Source organism: Danio rerio, chromosome 4 (genome assembly GCF_052040795.2).
Source record: "Danio rerio strain M-AB ecotype USA chromosome 4, GRCz13ab, whole genome shotgun sequence".
Lineage (NCBI taxonomy): Eukaryota > Metazoa > Chordata > Actinopteri > Cypriniformes > Danionidae > Danio > Danio rerio.
The window spans coordinates 14095865-14119038 of record NC_141024.2 but is presented as its reverse complement, the minus strand read 5'-3'; the positions used below and the strand labels follow the sequence as shown (position 1 = coordinate 14119038).

The 23174-nt window shown below is 34.2% G+C and overlaps 2 protein-coding genes and 1 long non-coding RNA gene across 32 annotated transcripts in view; 1 reads left to right on the top strand and 2 right to left on the bottom strand.

Annotated features, from left to right (window-relative positions):
- The window catches only part of LOC147844665 (uncharacterized), an 892045-nt gene that overhangs the window by 531241 nt on the left and 337630 nt on the right, over positions 1-23174 (bottom strand). The gene's annotated exons all lie outside the window — the stretch shown is intronic.
- Positions 1-23174, bottom strand: part of calua (calumenin a) — an 86478-nt gene that overhangs the window by 2003 nt on the left and 61301 nt on the right. For 2 of the 6 annotated variants that reach the window (XR_015481925.1, XM_087246465.1), the window contains exons 3-7: positions 3464-3700; positions 3139-3332; positions 2400-2566; positions 2070-2130; positions 1112-1311 (exon numbers count right to left, since the gene is read on the bottom strand). Coding sequence is in view for 3 of the 6 variants with exons in the window: in XM_087246465.1 (XP_087102591.1) it covers positions 1112-1311; positions 2070-2130; positions 2400-2566; positions 3139-3332; positions 3464-3700 (859 nt within the window). In the remaining 3 variants the exon portion in view is untranslated. Of the gene's footprint in view, positions 1-1111; positions 1312-2069; positions 2131-2399; positions 2567-3138; positions 3333-3463; positions 3711-5602; positions 5745-23174 lie in introns of those variants that run through there. The other 4 variants (XR_015481927.1, XR_015481926.1, NM_001002151.2 and 1 more) reach the window with 4 other exon arrangements.
- Positions 6683-23082, top strand: saxo6 (stabilizer of axonemal microtubules 6). 25 transcript variants are annotated; one of them, XM_087246868.1, is made up of 16 exons: positions 6683-6843; positions 7402-7507; positions 8679-8878; positions 8909-8971; positions 9291-9422; positions 10414-10590; positions 10830-10963; positions 12065-12161; positions 13779-13811; positions 15974-16170; positions 16239-16472; positions 18091-18236; positions 18641-18777; positions 18861-19092; positions 22147-22215; positions 22639-23082. In XM_087246868.1, exons 1-16 carry the CDS (start codon positions 6826-6828, stop codon positions 22746-22748), a joined length of 2085 nt encoding a protein of 694 aa, XP_087102994.1. In that variant the 5' UTR covers positions 6683-6825; the 3' UTR covers positions 22749-23082. The 25 variants fall into 25 exon arrangements, with proteins under 25 accessions (XP_087102994.1, XP_087103005.1, XP_087102999.1 ...); XM_087246879.1 differs by lacking the exon at positions 8909-8971 and having other exon boundaries at positions 8679-8737; XM_087246873.1 differs by lacking the exon at positions 8909-8971 and having other exon boundaries at positions 8679-8848.

Here is a 23174-nt window from a genome sequence, read left to right as displayed (position 1 = left end):
GATGTGACTATTGCAGATGCCTACATTATGATACTGATGCTGAAGCGATATATCAAAATGTCCTTTTCAATATCAAAACTTTTTTTATATTGTTTTGATAAGAAGTTTTAATATTGAGAAGGAAATTTTGATATATCGCTTCAGCATCAATATCACAATGTGGGCATCTGTCCTTAGTTAGATTATTTTTTAACCAATGTGGTCCTTACTTTAATTATTGTAGCCCCTCTCTGTTAAAAGCAAAAATAAACTTAAAAGATTAGTAAATGTAGAGAGTAAAATAATTGGTGAGAGACAAACGCCTCTTATTAATTTATTTGAGGCAGCAAAAAAAAAAAACTCCACTATTGTGGAAGACTCTTCCCATCCGTTACATGGTTCCCTAAACCCTTTAACTGCCTGCTCTACCAAATGGTTGAGCATATTTTGACTGTTTTAAATAATGAGTGTTACAGTCATTTTAAGAATGACTATTTTAATTAATGGTTTACACTTCACAGCATTGTTAAACAAACATAATCATGTTGCACTACTACACTTGTTTTTGGTTTTATTGTAAAACAACAACAAGGGAACATGTTAAATGAGAATCTGAAATATTTCATGGGATTCTTTAAAAAATAAAGATGATTTAGTGTTCAAAGGTTTCATTTTGATTATTTTTTACAAATTAATTTTTCTTTTACTTAATATTTTCTGATTTTCGTAGTATATGTGTTAATTCCGGTACTTTTAACATAAACCGACATATCAACCATTTTGTAGAGGTTGATATTTTAGAAATTAGGGGATGTTTTGTAAAAAAAATGCATTGAATGTGTTAACTAGCAACATTAGGAGTTAAGAAATGCAATCCAAAATCTATTTTTTTGGGGGGTCTGAGAGACGGTATAAAGTTCCTTTAGTAAAAAAGGCTAAGTACAAGACGGCATTTATTCCCACTGCCATTGTTCTTCTTGGAATAGGATTTTAAAATAAATGTGCAAGTATATTTATGTTTTGCTGTTTGCGTGAGCCTCTGTCTAAACACAACTTTCTAACCCCTGTGGAATAGACACTAAAGTTTATTGAATTAAATATATTGTGCAGCCCTACTTTAAATACTGCTCACCTTGTTTGTGTCAGACTCATACACCAGATGCTTCGCTTCGGCTTCAGCGTGATCGTAGTCGGCTGGTAGGATCCAGTCCATGGTTTCTTCCCTGTCCATTTTGCCATCCTTGTTCTTGTCTCTGAACTCCGAAAACTGCTCTCGCTCTGTCGCCACCCACTCCGGCTCGTCCATTTCATCCTCATGGTTGTACATGTCACCTGACAGTCAAGAAATTCACCTTGTGTTACACTACGTTCACAGGCCAATTTATTAGATCCCCCCTGTTCAACTTTGTTAATGTAACTAATCAGTCAGTCACATGCTGTCTACATTACACCTAATGGGACTGCAGAAATCATCTTCATAATGGGACTGCAGAAATCATCTTCATGGGTTAGCTAAAGTATTCAAAACTAGGTATATGGCACTGTTATGTAGGCTAAAGTAAAAAGCAAAACGAGACCACTGAAGCAACCGCTGATGAGAGACAAGAGCTACATGGCCTTGATCACATGGTGAAGAAGCAGTGATGTTTTATCATACTAAAAACATTTCAGGCTTCTGTTATAATGTTACTCTGTGCAGTTTATTAAAACACGCAAAATACTAAAGTATCTATACGAGCCAAATTGGAAATTGACAGTTTATGATATCATTAGCATGGCGACTCAAGACATAGTCCTTGTCACTAGATAAAATTGCCTATTTCTTTGGATTTGAATATTCTTCGAAACATTTGGGTGCATGCATTAGCAAAATATATAACACTATTCTAGTGGTTTTTGGATACTTTAATGTAAAATCCTATATATTGTGCCTTTAAGTTCACAAAGAATGCACTTCAGGAAGAACCAACCTTGCATCATTAAAACCTTGTGATCAAATACTTCCAGTAGGATGATGTACAAATAGGTCACAAATCAATTTTATGACAAACACTGTTTAAATACAATTCCTAAAGTGGTGTTTAACTCACCAATATACTCCTCCAAATCAATAAACCCATCACCATTCTTGTCAATGTCCTCCATTGTTTCCTGAGGATCAAATTGATAAGGGAGATTAGCAAAACATTGGGCTACATGAGAGCCAGAAAGTAAGGCAAGTTTATTTATATAGTACATTTCATACACAGTGGAACATAAAATACAAGAAAATAAAAACAGATGTGATAAAACAGGTTTTAAAGTAATTAAAAAGAAAACAACGGCATTAATAGTGCAATCTGTTAGATGAAATACAGTGCTCATTCAATCGAATTCAGTAAAACTGGCTGCAAATAGCAAGCTAAGTATGACGGACCCACCAGCACAACAATGTCCTTCATATGTTCATACTCCTCAGGATGGAGGAAAGCCGTGAACTCCTCTTTATCAGCGATGTGGTCTCCATTCCCATCAGCCATTTTAAAGCGGCGTTCATCTCTGGCCATCATCTGTTTGTAGTTATAGCCATCATCAGGTTCAGGATCATCTGAGAAGAACACAGACAGTACAAATGCTTCAATTAATATTACAAATCGCTATTAATAGTTTGCCATTTCAATTATTTAGATGGAGAATTTACCCCAGAATAAAAGTAATTATTTATGCACCATTATGGCATTACAAACCTATTCAATTTCCTTTATTCTGTAAAACACACAGGTATCAAATCCAATTCCTGGAGGGTCTAGCTCTGCACTGTTTAGTTCCAACCCTGCCTAAACACACTTACCCGTAGGTTTCAAACAAGCCTGAAAGACTCAATTTGTTTGATTAGGTGTGTTTAATTAGGGTAACGCTAAACTGTGCAGAGCTGCGGCCCTCCAGGAACTGGATTTGACACCTGTATAACATATAAGATGATATTTTGAAGTGTTGATTTTGTGCATATGATGAAAATCAATGGGATCCAAAGCAAATACTTTTACCGTATAGACAAAATACGCAGCATATTTATACTAATTTTAAATTCCTCAAGTGAATCAAAGTCACATAAGTTTGAATAAGGCATTTTTGGGGGGTGAAATATCCTTTTTTAATTTAATTATATGAATTTATTACCAAGGTAGGTGCCATAGGTGACGTTCTTGTATTCTTCCCAGGAGATCATTCTATCGTTGTTCAGATCAAAATCCTTCCATTGTCTCTCCACATTGTCATAAATGTATTTCTTTTGAGCCTTTTTGATCCATGCTTTCAGCTCGGCCTCTGTCACAAAACCATCCTCATCTGCATCAATCTTTTCCACAATTTTACTGAGAAAAAAGTCAAAACAAAGACAAAAATGTACTAAAAGGATGTGTCAAATAACGAATTGTACATTTGTTTTGCAAGAATTAACACTCTAAAATGCTAAATGGCCATTAACATTCAGCACAAACCTTACCCAAGCCTATTTTTGCTTTCTTCCGGAGTCAGATCATCAAATGTTTTGGCTTCTTCTTCTCCAAGGAAGGCATCGTGGTCGTATTCAAAGTTTGTGCCATCGTCATGCTCTTTGCTGCTCAGGGGTGCATCATGGTGGACCCTGTCTTTCTTCTCTGTTGGTTTGCTGGTGGCGTAAACCACGCACAGAGCAAAGCACATCAACAAAGGCCTAATTTCCATCTTCATCTTCCAAGCTCTATGGAAAGCTACAGCAAAAAAAATTGAAAATACACATTCAAACTTCCATTTAAATATAGACCACAGGAATGTCTAGTGTGTTAAATAAACCACTGGGCAAACATGAGTTAACAAGGTCTGTTTGACCCTGAGAATGTAAACACCTTGTATGTTTGAGTTAGAAGTGGAACACATATTACCGTTGAAAATTTTGGCTGGGTAAGATAAGAAACGAATCTCTTCCTCTCACCAAGGTTGCAGACATAGGATTTTTAAAAATATAGAAATAAATTGGGTGATGTGTGAATTATTATGGCATTTAAAATAGGCTGTTGAATATAGTTTTAATGTTGGAGTCTTCTGTATCACATAATCCTTCAGAAATGACTGTAATATGCATATTTGCATTCAAGAAACACTCGTATCATTATTCATGATGAAAACAAATTGCTCATTAAAATATTACTGGAAAACATAAAAAAAAAAAAACTTTTTTTTTTTCTCCCTGAAGATTTTTATTAATAGGAAGAAAATTGTACATTTACACTGCTGCATAGTTGATAAATATAACTTTTTATTTCTTAAACCAAAATCTTACTGACCCCAAGCGTTGTGTGCAATTGTGTAAAAATGTGTAAAAGAGGAAAAAGGAACAATCCTGACAGGCAAAATATCACATGAAACAGGAAACACATGGACAAAAAAAAAATCCATAGATGGAAAAAAAAGGGATACAAGACCAAGACACACACACACACACACACACACACACACACACACACACACACACACACACACACACACAAAATAAAAAAAATAAATAAAATAAAAATTCAGGGAAATAGAGAGAGTTAAGAGGTAATGGGATTCTGATAGGATAATAAAAAACATTGATAATTGCAAATGACAATAGATTAATTATAACACAATAATAATATGATTATGAACATAACCTGTAAACCAATAAATAAAGTCACACAATTAAAAAAATCTTTACAAACTTTTTCTAAAGGATTTAGGTGTGAAGGTCAAAGATGAGATGTCCCATTTCAGTTTCTACACCAGATTAAAGGTACTCAAAGGGTTTTACTGTGGAAAGCAAATTACATGCAAGTAAACTATTTATTTAATGTTTTGAACAACTTCTGTAAAAAATAAAATGTCAAAATATAGGTGATAGGTAATAATCATCCATCATCAGTCTATGTGTAATAGATATATTTCTACAAAATGAAAAACACATTTTTTAGGACTACACTTGTTATAGTAAATATGATTATAATCATTTTATTACATTTTAAGGTAATATAAATTTTCTTGCTAAAAAAAAAAAAGTTTATAGGGTAGAAGAAAAATTATTATTTTAAATGGCAGGTAATTGATAGTGATAAATATCAATAGCATTAAATAAACCAACAAGATATATTTTAAATAAATTATATACATTAATTAATTATTATAATGATCGAGAAAATACCTCTTTTTAGCTCTGACCCAACAACTCTGCTTAATATATTAGGAAACAGATGTGGTTATTTTCACATCTGTAGTCTTTCAAAGACTATAAAAGATTTCTGCTATGGGTTAAGCAAAAAAATAAACAAAAATTAAGGCAGATATAATCTTAGCAACACCTTTCTTACATGAAAAAAGATGCATTGAACGATGAGGACTGCTAGTCTTCAATCATTTTATATTCCATGGATAAAATAAAGAGCATATCCATTTATAATAGCATCCCGGTGGACACATATTGACAGAATATACATTTTGGGGTAAACATTCCTTTAACGACAACTGTCCCTTTAAGTGAGTCGGCTTTACAACGTAACGTTACATGGTCAGGTAATGCAACGGTCACCCATATTCATAGACCAAACATGTAAAATGCCTGCCAAAATCATATAAAACACGTACATACCTTAATTATTTAGGAGGCCGAGAATCCCAGACACAATACAGGGTCTTTGGTTTAATCCTCACACCCCTGTGCCACACCGTTTTTCGGACGAGAAGAGCGCCGCAGCCCAATCAAATCACGACCAGTGGAGTCCGTTCGCAACCATTGGGCCACTTCATCACGACAAACCCCGGATGTAACAGATACCGTTGTTTAATTATGCGGTGACTCAACACACTCTCTTTTGATTGGCTGAGGGAAACGGGGAAACCAATCAGCACTAGATACCACAACATCGGTTGATACGTCGTACCTAGTGGATTTCATCATTGGGTACGTCTTGCCACGTCCCCAAATTTGAGACCCGCAAATCCAAAGGTGCTGGCATCTGCAGCTACACAAACCAAACACAGATTGTCAAATATTATTTTTATTATTTCACAATATAAGTGTGAAACAGGCATCAGTCTCGATTCTGAATGGCTGATGAACTAAATCTGATGCCAGGTTTAGCCAATGATAAGCTGCATGTATAACTAAAATAAACCATAAAGACACGCTTGACTTGTATAGAGAAATTATTAATAATATAATGTATAGTTATCTTTTTTTTTTACATTATTGAGAAATGATAAAAATATTGTACAGTACATTATAGAGAAATGATTAATTATATAATAGTTATCTTTTTTCTTAAGAGTTCTTAAGAGAATTACAATATTCATAATATAACAATTTTTCCTAATATTTTATCTATTAAATAACAACAATAATAATAATAATAATAACAACAACAACAACAACAACAACAACAACAACAACAACAATAATAATAATAATGAAATAAATCTAATTATATTATCCAATAAATATGTTTGCAATATTAAATAACCATCTAAAGTGTTTTCTTGTAAAATACTTTGCTTTAATATATTTCTCCTAATCTGTTGACAAACCAAAGCAAGAAAAATTTCGACCTCACATAAAGTTACAAAAAGATGGATTAATTTCTAATACATATTACAGTATCTTATGATGCTACTATAAACACGCACGGTAAAGGGTCAGGGTCATAACAAAGCTGCTTACAGTCTTGCGCATGCGCGTAACGTGGGACGCCTCACCAAGGTAACAGCAAAGACTGTAACTGAATCTAATCTCACACACCTCCAAGCGTGTAACAAAAACACTTCTTTTGTTCGCCGACCTCTCTGTGCCCTAGTCACTACCGGCGTAGACTGAAAATGCCTGTCCGTTTCAAGGTAAGCTTTGTAAATTACAAATACACTGGAAATAGTTTTTACAGAACAGGACCAGATTGAAGGTGCACGCGCTTGTGCGACGTCATTTGTTTGAGGAGGAACAGTGAGCGCGCGCTGCAGGCTAAAGAAATGCTTTCGGTTTTGAAATTTTTTCCAGTGTTTACATTTAGGGTATGCAATATGTATTAAAACGAGTTACTGTAAGACAAGGCTTTCACTTTGCCGAAAACAAATCGAAACGACTTGATTGTTGAGAAGCACGAAACACGCGAACGGTAATGTTAAATTATTGCAAGGTTTTGTCGGTTTTAACGTTACTTCCTGTTATGTCTTGAAGTTGGTGCGCTGATTAACAGGCATTCACGTTATCCAGTTGTCTGCAAATAGCTAGTTATGTAGCATGCATTATGCATGCCTTTTCTTTTAAATCACAGATATAGAATTTCCTGGACATCTCATGTGAACATGCAGATTGTGTAACGTATCACATGCACATTGTGCTTTACATGTAAACTATAAAGCTGATTTCTATGTTCTACTTCTATATATTCCTAATAGGGAATCAGCGAGTATCGAAGTAAATACAAGGGTCGAACATCAAGATCCAGAAGCGATTCTCCACATCGCAGGATGCGACTGGCAGGACTGCGCTCTGACCAGTCAGGTATGTACTACATAGATAGATAGATAGACAGACAGACAGACAGACAGACAGATAGATAGATAGATAGATAGATAGATAGATAGATAGATAGATAGATAGATAGATAGATAGATAGATAAGTTAACAGATAGACAGACAGATGGATGGATGGATAGATAGATAGATAGATAGATAGATAGATAGATAGATAGATAGATAGATGATAGATAGATAGATAGATAGATAGATAGATAGACAGACAGACAGACAGACAGACAGACAGATAGATAGATAGATAGATAGATAGATAGATGATAGATAGATAGATAGATAGATAGATAGATAGATAGATAGATAAGTTAACAGATAGACAGACAGATGGATGGATGGATAGATAGATAGATAGATAGATAGATAGATAGATAGATAGATAGATAGATAGATGATAGATAGATAGATAGATAGATAGATAGACAGACAGACAGACAGACAGACAGACAGACAGACAGACAGATAGATAGATGATAGATAGATAGATAGATAGATAGATAGATAGATAGATAGATAGATAGATAGATAGATAGATAGATAGATAGATAGATAGATAGATAAGTTAACAGATAGACAGACAGATGGATGGATGGATAGATAGATAGATAGATAGATAGATAGATAGACAGACAGACAGACAGACAGACAGACAGACAGACAGACAGACAGACAGACAGACAGACAGACAGACAGACAGATAGATAGATAGATAGATAGATAGATAGATAGATAGATAGATAGATAGATAGATAGATAGATAAGTTAACAGATAGACAGACAGATGGATGGATGGATGGATAGATAGATAGATAGATAGATAGATAGATAGATAGATAGATAGATAGATAGATAGATAGATAGATAGATAGATAGATAGATAGATAGATAGATAGATAGATACATACAGTGGTGTCAGATGATAGATAGGCTGATAGACAGACGAACGGACGGACGGACGGACGGACAGACAGACAGACAGACAGACAGACATACAGACATATAGATAGATAGATAGATAGATAGATAGATAGATAGATAGATAGATAGATAGATAGATAGATAGATAGATAGATAGATAGATAGATAGATAGATAAAATATTGTTAATATTGAACTAATTGACCTTATTCTGTTATTTACAGGAATTACTCAGGAACCCCAGTTCATATCCAAAAGGAGAGTGCCATTTTATCCATCTCAGGTATCCAGTTCTTTCCGATGGGAAGGACGTGATCATTCTCAACAGCAGCTGGAGAAGAGCAGGTCTCCAGCTGTCTCACCTGTGCTCAGGGCCACTAGTGCAGAAAGACAGGTGACCCCTCTTGCCCCTAGAGACCCACCAGAGGGCACCACTGCCCCATCTCAACCACCACAAGCAGAAGCAGCTCAGACATCCACCTTCGCAGTACAAAAGCAGAAACAAGCACTAAATGGAGTGAGTCAGAGTTGTTTAAGATGTTAAAAAAATAAAAAATTGCAACACATATTAAAGAGGCCCACTTGTAGTTCTTTGCATTTGTAGTTCTGTTAATAAATAGAATCTTGGACCAGAGTATGTGGAAGAGCAAGTTTTTGCATGCGGAGGATTTCACCAACTTTTTTTGACATGTTTTTGATCTTGTACTTTTAAATAATTGTTTATTAATTAGTTTATAACATTACATGTAGTGTATAAATATAATAATTGTTTTATTAATTATCAATACCACTAATAATACCTCCAGTAACATTTATTCACGTGTTTTGACTTTTAGATTAACCATGCACTGCGGATGAAAGCAGGCCTGAGGTCAGAGCATCAGAGAAATGGCTTGAACTCCGAATACCAGAGACAGTTCATGTGGAAAACACCTGTAGCCGAATCGCCCCTGCTTGCTGCACATCAGGTACCTTTTTGCAGTTTATCAGTCAAAATCATCTTTATTTTACATGATTAGTTTTACATTTAATGATTTTGTAGCCAGATTGTCCTAAATATTATTTGCCAGTCGCTTTGCACACCTGATGCGTTTCTGATACTTTGTAAAATATTTAAGTGCAACTGAGTGCTTTTTGTGTAACTTTCTTTTATCTAATTTAAATAGGCAATGTTCTTCCAGTAGATGGCAGTACATTTCTCCATGTCACTTCTATGCATCTTATAAAAATTACAATTTGTTAATCTATTCATTCTAGATTCTTACATCTAGAGGCATACACTAACCGGCCACTTTATTAGATACACTCTACTAGTACCGGGTTGGACCCCCTTTTGCCTTCAAAACTGCCTAATCCTTTGTGGCATAGTTTCAAGGAGGTACTGGAAATATTCCTCAGAGTATTTAGTCTATATTGGCAAGATAGCAGTTGCTGCAGATTTGTCAGCCGCACATCCATGATGCAACTCCCCAAAGATGATTTATTGGATTAAGATGTAGTGACTGTGAGGGCCATTTGAGTACAGTGAACTCATTGTCATGTTCAAGATACCAGCCTGTCTGGCATTAACAACCATGCCACGTTCAAAGTCACTTAAATCACCTTTCTTCCCGATTCTGATGCTTGGTTTGAATTGCAGCAGATCGTCTTGACCATGTCTATATGCCTAAATGCATTGAGTTGCTGCCATGTGATTGGCTGATTAGACATTTGCGCTAAAAAGCAGTTGGACAGGTGTATCTAATAAAGTGGCCGGTGAGTGTATATTCTAACATTAATGGTTATTTTATAATGTTGTTTGTTTGCAAGATTTAATTCTTTAAAATGGTATAGCTTATCTTATTAAACTGATTATTAATATGTTATTACAATTAGATCTTTTTCAAGTAATTATCTGAATACCATAGCCATCAGGTTCATTGCAGCTCCTTGAGTTTTGAATTATTTTACATCTGCTAGATGTTATACAGTAACAACAGAGCCATCCCACCCTTCAAAACAAACCCAGTGATTATGGAGAGCGAGTACAAGAGAAGTTTCAAAGGATCGCCTCTTCCCAGGCCACCACGCTTGAGGCGAGATGTTGAACAGTATGAGGTCCCAGAGTTTCTAACAGAGAGCAAAACCCCAGAGAAGGTACACAGAAATATACCCTCTCAGTTCATTCACATACATCAATCATGAATGCAAACTTTCCAGGTATTACAGCGTCAGTATGGGATCTGGAAAATCTAGTTTCAATAACATATGTTATTTCCTTATAGTTTTTTTTCACGTGCTCTGCAACGTATAGAGAGGAAGTATACATTTACTAAAATGTTTGCACCTTTGACATAGTATTTCTGGCTCTTTTGCCTAAATGCCCATCAAACCAGAGTAAGAGAAAGAAGAAGAAGAAGGAGCGACCACACAGCAGGAAGTCAAGCCCAGAACAAGAAGTTGCCTATCTACAGCAACAGGAAGTGAAATCACCCCACAACCTGAAAGACCCTTCACCAAAGGTTATGAGGTGACTGTTGTGTTTTTACAGGATGTGCAAAAATAACAGAAAATAAACTTTGTAATATATGTATGTAATATAGAGTTGAAGTCAGAATTATTAGCCCTCCTAGTTTATTAGCTCCTCTGTATAATTTTTCCCACATTATTTTTCATCAGAAAGATTTTTTCAACACATTTCTAATCATAATAGTTTTAATAACTGATTACTTTTATCTCTGCCATGATGACAGTACATAATATTTTACTAGCTCATTTTCAAGATACTAGTATTTAGCTTAAAGTTTAAGGGCTTAACTAGGTTAATTAGGCAAGTTAGTGGAATTAGGCAAGTCATTGTATAACGATGTTTTGTTCTGTAGACCATGGGTGTTGCTAGGCCTATTTTAGGGTGGCTGTAGATTAAAAGTGGCAGTTTATTTATTTAATACAAGGGAAAAAAATACACTTGAATGTAGAAAGTGGTTTTTACTACAGTAAACAGGTGGGTTGAGCCTATTTGGTTTACTCAGAACTTAAATGGCTGTGCCTGTCTATGTAATAAAGTGGAATACTAGTATACAACCCTACCATTTTAAACAAACATTTTTAAGTGTATTACTATAAAATTATTACTTATAAATGTAAGATTAGGTTTTATATATATATATATATATATATATATATATATATATATATATATATATATATATATATATATATATATATATATATATTTATAACATTTATAATAAAAAATTTTACCTTATAGGGAGCTGAGCCCCCCTAAAATGAAAATCCTAAAATCGTCCATGCTGTAGACAATCGAAAAAATATTGCTTGAGGGGGTTAATAATATTAAGACCTTAAAATGGTTTAAAAAATTAAAAACTGATTTTACTCTTGCTGAAATTAAACAAATAAGACTTTCTCCAGAAGAAAAAACATTATTGTAAATAAATACTGTGAAAAAAATCTTTGCTCTGTTAAAGATAATTTAGGAAATATTTAAAAAAGAAAAAAAAATCACGAGGGCTGATAATTTCGATTTCCACTGTATATAGGTTACATGTTTAGATCTTTCAAATTGTATGACTATTTACTAGTTTTCTATTTTTTTCCTGCATGACAGAAAAGGGAAAACTGAGTACAGATCCAACTTTCATTCACCCCTCCAGTACAGCTACAAAGATGGAGCATGGCTGAAGATTAAATCTGCAAAAGAGGAGGTGCGCTTCTGGAAAAAGAAATCTGAGAATAATATATGCATGCCTAACGTATACACAAATACTCTTTTTTCATCTTTAACTAATTTAATCAAAAAATTAAAAATAGGACTAAATAAAAAAAAACATAATTAATTTGAGTAATTAGAATAAATTAATAAAATATAGAATTTAATAGGGGCGGCACAGTGGCTCAGTGGCTAGCACTACTGCCTTACAGCAAGAAGATCGCTGGTTCGAGTTCTGGCTGGGTCAGTAGGCCTTTCTGTGTGGAGTTTGCATGTTCTCCCTTTGTTGGCTTGGGTTTCCTCTGGGTGCTCCAATTTCCCCCACAGCCCAAAGACATGCGCTATACAGTTGCAATCAGAATTATTAGCCCCCCTGTTTATTTTATTCCCCAATTTCTGTTTAACAGAACAGAAAATCTGACAAGATTTTTTAAACATATTTCTAAACATAATAGTTTTAATAACTCATATCTAATGACTGATTTATTTTATCTTTGCCACGATTACAGTAAATAATATTTGACTAGATATTTTTCAAGAAACTTCTATACAGCTAAAAGTGACATTTAAGGGCTTACTTAGGTTAATTAGGTTAACTAGGCAGGTTAGGGTAATTAGGCAAGTTATTGTTTAACGATGGTTTGATCTGTAGACTATCGAAAAAAATATATAGATTAAAAGGGCTAATAATTTTAACCTTAAAATTGTTATTAAAAAGTTAAAAACTGCTTTTATTCTAGCCAAAATAAATCAAATAAGACTTAGTCCAGAAGAAAAAATATTATCAGACATACTGTGAAAATTTCCTTGCTCTGATAAACATCATTTTGGAAATGTTAAAGGGGTTAAATAATTCTGATTGCAGCTGCATGTAATTGAATAAAATAAATGATCCATAGTGTATGAGTGTGTTTCCCAGTACTGGGTTGCAGCTGAATGTACAGTGTAAAACATATGCTGGAGTAGTTTGTGGTTGATTTCGCTGTGGCAACCTCTGAAATAGAGACTAAGCCAAAGGAAAATGAATAAATAGATTTCTATGTATGTTTATGCTAATTGAAATAAGATGACTTAAATATGCTAAAAGATTAATCGGTTATTTGTAGACTTTCAGTTAAATACCTTTAAAATAACATTCACAAATGGTGACTTCCTTTGTGTGGTTTTAAGCCTTTCTGAGTTTATTTCTTCTGTTAGACACAAATTAAGATATTCTGAAGAATGCTGCTTGTTGAGACCGATTGACTTCTGCAGTAGGAAAAAAACCCAGCAACCAGCATTCTTCAAAATACCTTCTTTTGTTTTCCAACAGAAGAAAGAAACTCAAACAGGTTTGGAACAAGTGAAGGGGGAGAAAGTGATGACAGATTTAAAATAATTTGGGTGAACTATCTCTTTAAGTCCCCAAAATTCTGCAAGTGAAATCAAGGCAAGAACCCATATGAATGTCAAATTAGTAGTTTGTTTGAAGTTGCTGAAACAAACTCACTTTAGGTTACTTTAGATGGTATATCAGGGCATGCAAGCTGTAGAATGGAGTGAAAGTGTCAGAGTTGCTAGAGTATGGCAAGATACTCTCTCTAATCACTGGTCTGTATGGTTAATCTTGCAGGGGTGTGATGGTTTTCACGAGTGGTATCATGAGGTAACATTTCACCTGTTACTTGCATCCTCTCACTGCTTCAGATCTCTCAACAGACGCTTTAATTTGCTTATGTGTCTGTTCTGTGCTGCTTCAGAAAATGTATGACATCATTGAAAGTTCGATTGTATGGACCTAGATTTGATCATGAGTGTGTGTGTGTGTGTATGTGTGTGCACGCATGTGGTGTATCAAGATGTTATCTGTCAGCATGTACAGAAACTTTGAAGTTGTCTGTGGTTTTGTTGGTAAATTTTTTTCTGTTTCTTGCACTTTCAGGTGTCTGGTAATCTTGTATTGACTTAAGATTTACTCAGTGATTATATACAAGTATATACAAATTTATAGGTGCAGTTTAGATGCATTTATTCATTTAGGTAATTCATGAATTTATGATTTTTTTAATTAGATTAGAAAAGCCTACAATATTGTTACATTTTAAATAATGAATAATGAAACACAATTAGCTTAAAAGCAAAATTGGCAGGGGATAATTGATTTTTTTTTGTAATAAGACATTAATATGTATTACATTTTAGATTCATAATCTAATCATAATGTCCTAGATAAATTATTGGATAGCTCTAATAGTTTTTCTCATATGGTTCAATATAGCTTTTGTGTGTAGATGTATATGATTTCCATGATGTGATACTGTCTAAATTAAGAGTTTGGTTTAAATGAAAGAAATTGTGACAGACATATACAGTGCTCAGCATATATAAGTACACCCCTCACAAATATATGTTTCAAATGAATATTTTACAATATGCAATATTATATGTGTGCATATACATTAGAGTAGTCAGTACTAAAGCCAAATCTGGAGCTTATCTTACAAAATAACTTACAATAAGGGTTCAAAAACTAGCTCGCCCAAATTTATGTTATAGAAAAATATCAAATACAAATTTAAAAAGAGGAAAAATCAAGAGAAGCAAAAAAAAAAAAAAAAAAAAAAAAGTATTTTGTTGAAATTTTGTGGGTTTTAGGTAATTTTTGCAATATTTACCTTGAATTAAATTTTATTATCTTTCAATTTTTTAATATGTTTGGTGATTAAAATGTTATTTTAATAAATATATCTGTTTAATAAATCTGTTTTGTTCAAATGCACCAAAATACTTCAAATATTCATGTTCAAAATGGGGTGTACTCAATTATGCTGAGCACTGTAAGTCTATATTTGGAGATAATAATTATAATTTTTATTTCAGCAGGAAACTAAATTTGTAGTCGTAAAAAGGTATAAATGGAACTATAATAGTAAAAGTTAATTAACTGATCAGCTTTCTGATCACTAAAATTGAATATAAAACATTACAACTCAAGCAAAAGTTACACTAGAAAAAGTGAAATCAAGAAATTCAACTGGAGAATAAAAAAGGTGAGTGATGGGGAAAAATAAACAAGCAAACAAACAAAAAATAGATTAAAATCCAGAGAAAATGGAATATGGTACGAGGCGCTGCAAGTCTCAGTTTGCTGAATGTTCAATTATTTGATTAGATTTTTCCATGCTTGACAATATATACAGTACTTAATTCTTTATTTTAAAATACATCCTTAAAATTATTCGTCTGTAAAGCCTTCAGTCTAGAGCCTTCAAAGCGTTTTTGTAACATGCTGACAGTGTTAAAACAAAGACATTTTCGTCAGGAAGAAGATCTTGGTTTTAGGTTATGGTGTCAAGTGTGCTTTGTTGCATCTCCAGCAACACTTTTGTGCAAAACTCGCCATACGGGACAGAAGTGTGCTTCTGAGTCAGCTCTTTAGGAGCGGGGCAGGACTGCCTTCAAACTGACATTCTCCACAAGTTTCGGAGCGGATGTGGCAATGTTGCATGATGTGAATTTCTACTGGCTTGATAACCAATTTAGCATGATTAATAAAAATATCATGACTCAACAAAAGATATCCCCACCACATGCAAATGCATTATTTATTTAATTTACTTTACTTTTTACAGAATTAAAAAATGTGTTTTAATCCATTCCAACAGCTGTCCTAAAATTCCAATAGTGGGGCATCTTTATTGTTGAGTCTTGAATATCTAACAGTGGTCTGTGCTTGCTATACATTATCAGACTTTTAACATCAATCAACTTACAGTGCAACCCTAATAACTCCATTAGAATAACTCCAATCTTGCTGTACTTCCACAGGTAAAGGAGCTACGCGAGAGGGCGGAGGCCTACAAGAAAAGGGCTTGGGGAACTCATTTTTCTCGGCAACACTTAAATCAGATTTTATCAGATCAAAACTGGATGTGGGAGCCTTCCAGCGGCACCTCCTCATCCTCCATTGAATCTGAGGCCTGCAGAAGCACAAGCCATATTATTGAGGCTCTGGACCTGGCCAGGTGAGTACAACTAATTCTTTAAAAATCTGTTCGAATATTTGGTTTAATGAGTGACTTGGCTTCTTTAGGGCTGGCAGTGTCAGGGAAAGCTCTAGCCCTGGACATTCTGCTTCTGTGGTGGTCAGCAGGAGGAGCTCTTCTGGGGAAGTGGGTCTTCCCGAAGAACCCACCCTGCCAGTGCAGAGAAAGCTGGCATGGGATGAAGAAGAGCAGCTTGGAGAGAGAGAAGAGATTGTACAGGACAGGCTAACAGATAAGGAAGGGAAAACAAGAAATGAGAACGGGATGGAGAGAAATGAGAGGTATGTGCATGTTCCTCTCAGAATTGAGCAGGTGCTTTTGAGCACTACTACAACCAACATGGAGAGGTTTCAAAATCAGAATAAAGAAAGTGAATTATTTGGATTTCTTCAATTCTAATAAGGCAATGGTGTTTTCTGATTATATACTGTAAAATTGCTGTAAAACTGACAGTATTACTGGCAATTTTGGTAGCCAGTAATACTGTGAAATTTACAAGTGCACTGTAAATTAGCAATTACAATTGTGCTGTAAAACTAGAGCACAGATGTAATTGTTAATTTGCAGTGCACTTGTAAATATTAAATTACTGGCAACTAATATTGCCAGTAACTCCATCAATCATACAGCATATATTAAAGTGTATATATTCAAATTACATAGTGGGATATGTGTACAATTAACACAGTGAAACTTAAATTCAAACAAAATGAATGGGACGTTAATATATTACAATTCAAAATTATATTATATATTAAAAATATTCATATTTATAAATAAAGATTGAAGTTTATAAATGGAAAAATACACATTTTTAAAATGACTAAACATATTATACTGTGTTATTCGTGTGGGGCCTTGATATTTTGATTTGAATGTTTTAAGTCATCAAAAATCCTGTTAATGGTAACTTGCATTGGTCTGACTTATGTTCGAGTTATACAATGCTATTTTTACTAATATAAATAGGAACATTTCAGTCTACTAAACATAATGAACTGAAAATACCAGTTGGTCAATTGCAATTACCCACATTTTTCTGGATTCATCTTTAACCTGTAGTTTAATTCGATTTGCCATTATCGTTTTGATTAAGGCTGTGCGATTTGGAGAAAATAACTGTTTTTTTTTTTTTTTTTGACAGACATTGCGATTTTGATTTGATTTGCGATTAAACTTTTCAGTTAAGCTTTAGCTCAATCACACTCCTTACTTTTTTAGGTGCTAGTTGTTGTATTTCCTCGTGCTGTGGAAACAATTCTGTGACATCTATAACAATTAGCTGTTTTTGTTTTGTGTCTTTTCCCAGAGATGGGTTGCGTCTGGAAGGGCATCTGCTGCATAAAAACTTGCTAGATAAGTTGGGGGTTTGTTCCGCTGTGGCGACCCCGGATTAATAAAGGGACTAAGCCGAAAAGAAAATGAATAAATGAATGAAAGTTTTTTTTGTCTGTGACTTTGAAGCCAAAATATTCCCATATTACTGCAAAGCTCTGTTACATTATTCTGATTGGGCCAAAGTAAAGTGTGCTTACTGGATTACCTAGCAAGATCCCACACAGATGACAGTCACTTATTTGCTCTGGGTTGACGAAATTAAATAATATATAGTCATATCGCACTTGCAATTAGTTAATCGCAATGTTTCAATTGCGATTTGATTTTGATTAATGGATTTCTTTTATGTTAGTGCCTACATATGCATGCATCATTTTCACAAAATCACCTTTTTGTTGATGATAAAGGGATCGGTTTGAAAACTCGCCCTTTGAAACCGAGTTTCATAAGTTTGAGGCCACTGTTGTGTAAATGACTTGCTGAAAACTGTCATATGAACATATCCTAACATGCAATACATGCCTCTTCCATGACAATTTTCCATTCGCATACTTTTTCTAGGTTAAATTCATTGGAAAGTGAGTCATTATCATCGGCAGAGGAGGGGTCTGAAGCTTCCGTTAATGGGGGCAGATTGCCAACCCCTAAACTCAAGACCATGCAGACTGTACAAAGAACACATCACGATCGAACCACTCCATCCATTGGTAACGAGCAATCTAGACACCAACTTTAAACGTTCAGACCACATTGCCCTGAATACTGAGTGATGTTTCAGCTTAACTTGGTTTTACAGACAGCTGCGGTTTTTTAGGCAGATGGTGCTTTCGTCTGTCACCTTAAACCCATACTTTTGGCTTCTCAAAACAGTTTCAGTATGATTTCTCTCGACAGTTTCAGTATGATTTTTTTTCTGGATTGATTGCAAAAATTTCTTTGCAATAAATCAAGATAATACACATAAATGCAGCATTTTTGTTACATTTTAACCAAACATTTCAGACTTTTTTCTAGCATATTGGAAAAAAATAGATATAATTGTGAGATATAAACCCACAGATCTGAGCTAATTGTTTTTTATAATTAATTTATTTTAATATTATTTTATTAGGAGGAGCATTGCTGATCTCTCCTCCAAAGATCAAAAATTTCTCCGGGAAAGTTAGAAGGAGCGAACCACCTTTAGGAAAGCCTCACTCTCCTTACAAACATATCATAGATGGCTCTCCACAGCGAACACACAGAAAGGTACATGACTGACTCTGAGTAAAATTTGCAATATTATGTCATACGTTATATCCTCAGATTTCAATCTCCATTATATTGCGAAGGCTGCGAATGGAAGCTTGCCTCGTTCCTCTCCAGTCGCTGGCCTGACTACTGTAGATGTGCTGCCCATGCGAGAAGATGTCTGGTCTGATGAAGAGGTGACAGATTACAGAAGTTTAAAACCTCCCAAGCCATCACGAAAACAACAGAGCAGTCAGCGTCACAAAGCCAATGCTGCTCCACCTGCCAACAGAATCCAGGGCACAATGAGAAACGCGGAATTTCAGCATAATGGTACGATTCCTTTCAATATCCACTCATGCAGATCTGATTGCGGCCATTGGGAATTTTATTATGCAAGGTTCCCACGGGTGATGGAATTTCTGGAATATCACGGAAATTTCAAAGGTCTATTATAAACATCCAAAGTCGGGGAATTTTATGTTTTGTCCTTGTCGTGGAATAACAGAGATTCTTTTTCCTCAAAAGTGTTCATATTGAACTTGTTAGATATGAAACAAATAGCGTTTAACATTTTCTGTTTTCTTAGACAAAAAAAAAAAAAAACGTTGCACACATGTACACATATACATTTGGGTTCAATAAAAATATTTGAATTTTATAAAAAATAAATACTAATTATATGAAGTAAATTATATATATATATATATATATATATATATATATATATATATTGTTTTGTTTTCAACTTCAAAAGAAATTGATATTTGGACTAGAAACAAGAGAAAATTTCAAAGTAAGAAATTCTGTATTCTGTATAAATCCAGTTATTTAATACTATTCTTTAGCTCCTGGTCAACTATAATCCCGACTATCTTGCAATGTGACAAGTGCAGATGCACACATTGCAATATCGATGCTGAAACAATTTATTGTGCAACCCTAATTTATATACAGTATAAGGAAAGAATACATATGGAAAAGTCTTGCTCTTCTAAAATAATTGAAGGGTCCATCTTCTTTATGTGATCTAAAACAGGTTGCCAAGTGAGAAAAAACATATCAGTATAACCTCTTACAGTATATCATATTTTTTCTAAGGTCAAGTGGCGTAAAAGTTTCAAAAGGTTGGAGGAAATTTTTTCTTCCATTGATTTGAGCAATATTAACCTTCTACTATCAGGGATGTTTAAACAACAAAAGTAAGACCAAGGCACTCAAAAAATGTGGGAAAGTATTTTTATTATTATTATTTTTTCAAATATTTTTTCCACATTTTTCAAATGCCTTGGACTTCCTTTTGCTGTTTATTCTGATAAATCCCTTACCCAAAGAGCACCGACACATTGATTAAGCCCTGAGCATTTTTTGTTTGATTTCGGATTTTTATCAGAGATTTATGTTCGTTGTTTTAAAATACTTTCCATTTATTTAGTTTTTTGTTTAAATGACCATGTTTCTTGTGATTTGCTTATTGTATATAAATAAAAAAAAAATACACACAATTATACTATTTACTTTTTGACCTTAAGAACCATTGGACTATATCATTTATATAAATGGAACACTGAGAGAAACAAAGAGAGACAGTAAGCATATAAAGCCTACTATGTCGTATTTGATACATGAATGACTCTTATGCCCCATTCACACGGGGCTTCAGCGTCAACGGTTGACTGAAGGCGTGTCTGAAGTTGGGGCTGAAGCAATCGTCATAGCAGCGTCAGCCAATGAAATTCAGTCAGCAATAGGCCTCTGTCTAGCTGGTGTATTTGCATACAGCGATCTGATTGGCTGACGCTTCCATCGGCGCTTGAAAAGTTGAGCTAGTCCCAACTTCTGCAGCGAGTAACGCCTCTGAAGCGGCGCCGACGGATCCACAATGCAGTTTGGCAATGCCTGACGTCACCCATTCAAAGTGCGAATAGGGCGTTAGTGATCAAAAATAAACAAAAAGTCAAATCTCTTCATTAAAAACAAATTTGTTCAAATTTAAAATTTTCGCGATTGATATATTGAATGTAGCCTTGTTAAAATAGGCCTTGAATGTGCTTTGCAATAATGTTGCATGATGGGTCTAAAGAGAGTCACGCACTTGAGAAGGGCAGCATCATGCTGTGTGTCTATGATGAAAATGAAAACTCTAAAACAAATGTGCACATCAGATGATCAATTCTATGAGCGAATATAATGTTATTGTTATTGTGAAGGAACAGTGTCAATGGCTGGCCAAACTCTGCAGCAATTAAAAAACTGCAAGCTCCTCTAAATTCTGTTCCATTTACTTGATTTTGTGTTAAATTTTGGACGGACTGCTCAAAATAAATCATGGAAGTTCAGTAGTCAGTGAAAGTCAGGGAATTTGACATTTGGCATAGAGCGGGAACCCTGATTTTTGCTAGGCTTACCAGTGAATCCTGTAAAGACAATTATGTATATTGGAAGGGCGTGCTTTATATCACTTTATAGGAGTACATGATCACCGATCAATTCAAGGGAAGAGCTACCACCACACTACAAGCACGCAATTGAAACGTGACTGAGTCATTTACCAGCAGAAGGAGTAGAGGAGGTTAGGTTACCGCCAGCAATTGGGGGAGAACAATCTAGGTCAGTCTCCGGTTGTCTTTTATTTTTTGTCTTTCTTTTTCCGCTAACGTCATTACATTATTTTAGTACCACTCATGCTATCTGGTCAGATTTTCCCATGTCCTCATGGAGTCATTTATTAAGAACGATTATCAAACTTCCATTACGTTTAATACACCTATCGACGGATGTATATGTGACTACATTAAGGCATCTAAAAGAGTTAGAAATTGATTAATTAATTCAAGATTTATTCAGTCCAACTTACAAAAAAAGATTCATAGTTAAACTGTCTGTCATTTAATCACTACAAATATGAAGATGCATTTAAAAGACGTTTCACAGCAGTTTTTGTTTCAAAATAATAATCCCTATTCATCAAAAGTCCTAAAGAATCATTTAATATTCATTAATATTATTTATCTTGAGCACTAGATCAAAATATTGAGACGATTTCTGAAGAGTCACCTGACACTGAAAACTGGAAAATAATGATGATTCAAAAAATCCAGCTTTGCTATCATAATAATAAGTTTCATCATATATTAAATATATATACACATATGTAATAATATTACACATTTGTTCTGTAGCTGACTGAATTTTGATCAAATGAATGCCTCCCTTGTGAGCAAATGAAACTTTTCCAAAAAGATTTACAAAAACATTTGCATCACAAAGATGCAGTATAGAAAGTGGGAATTACGCGATTATGTTTCACTGGGTTTTGTGTTACGCTCATTTATGTAATTCACCTGTGCATGATCATAATATCCTCTATGTATCAATTACATGCAGGTAACCTGGGAATTTTTCGGCCGGAGCTGTTTGTGCTTCCTCAATCTGATTCTGCTTTGTCAGATAATGGTAAAATCACTTTTTAAAAAATATATCTATATATATATTAACAGGTATTAACAATCATAAGCAGTTTCTGACAGCTACTTCAACCTTTATGTGTGTCTAGCAGTTTTGGTAGGAACAGGAATTGGATCAAGGTGTCCTTTGATGTGGTGCACATATCAAAGACAGACAATGCATTTCTAATCACTGGTTTCACTGATTGTGTGTGTGTCTGCAAAGTTTGCGCATATATGTCACACTTTATTACTCATTCAAGAAAACAGTACTATCCTAAAATGAGTAAGAATATTTTATAACATTTTAGAATTGTATTAATTATTATTTTCTAAAACAGAATAACCTGTATGTAGTATGTTTTGCAATTAGATTTATTTAAATGATCTCATATATAAATATTCTTTTTCTTTTTTTTTATATTAAATCCAGATGACAAGATGTCTCAGATCTCCTCCAGATCAGCAGCTTCATGCTCCATGGCGTCTGAGGTTTTGGGTCGCGCTCAGAGACGAAAACAGGAATTTTGGGGAAAAAGCTAATCTGTCAAAGCACACTTCAACTATGCAAAAACTGAAAAATGACGTTCTCAGGATGCAAAATTTTTTAAAGACGTATTTGTTTTTGTGTGGTTTTTGTTTATTTTAATAGAAGAAAATAGATTTGTAATTTATTTTATTTACATAGGTTTTAATATGACCAGTATTGTGCATAGACAACAAATGGTTTTGCAAATTTAAAACACCTTATTCAGTCTTTTTTTGTACTAGCACACTGATGATGTACACTTTTTTTTATATTAATTAGATCTGATTTTAAACAAATGTAAGATTTTCAATTATTTTTTTTAAATACAATACATACACTATTGCTTTACGTTCAGTCTCATCTGTTCACTCTCAGTAGTTGCATAAATTGTTGTGTTTGTTTAAGCCTGATCTCACGAGGAAACGTATTTTACGTTTAGT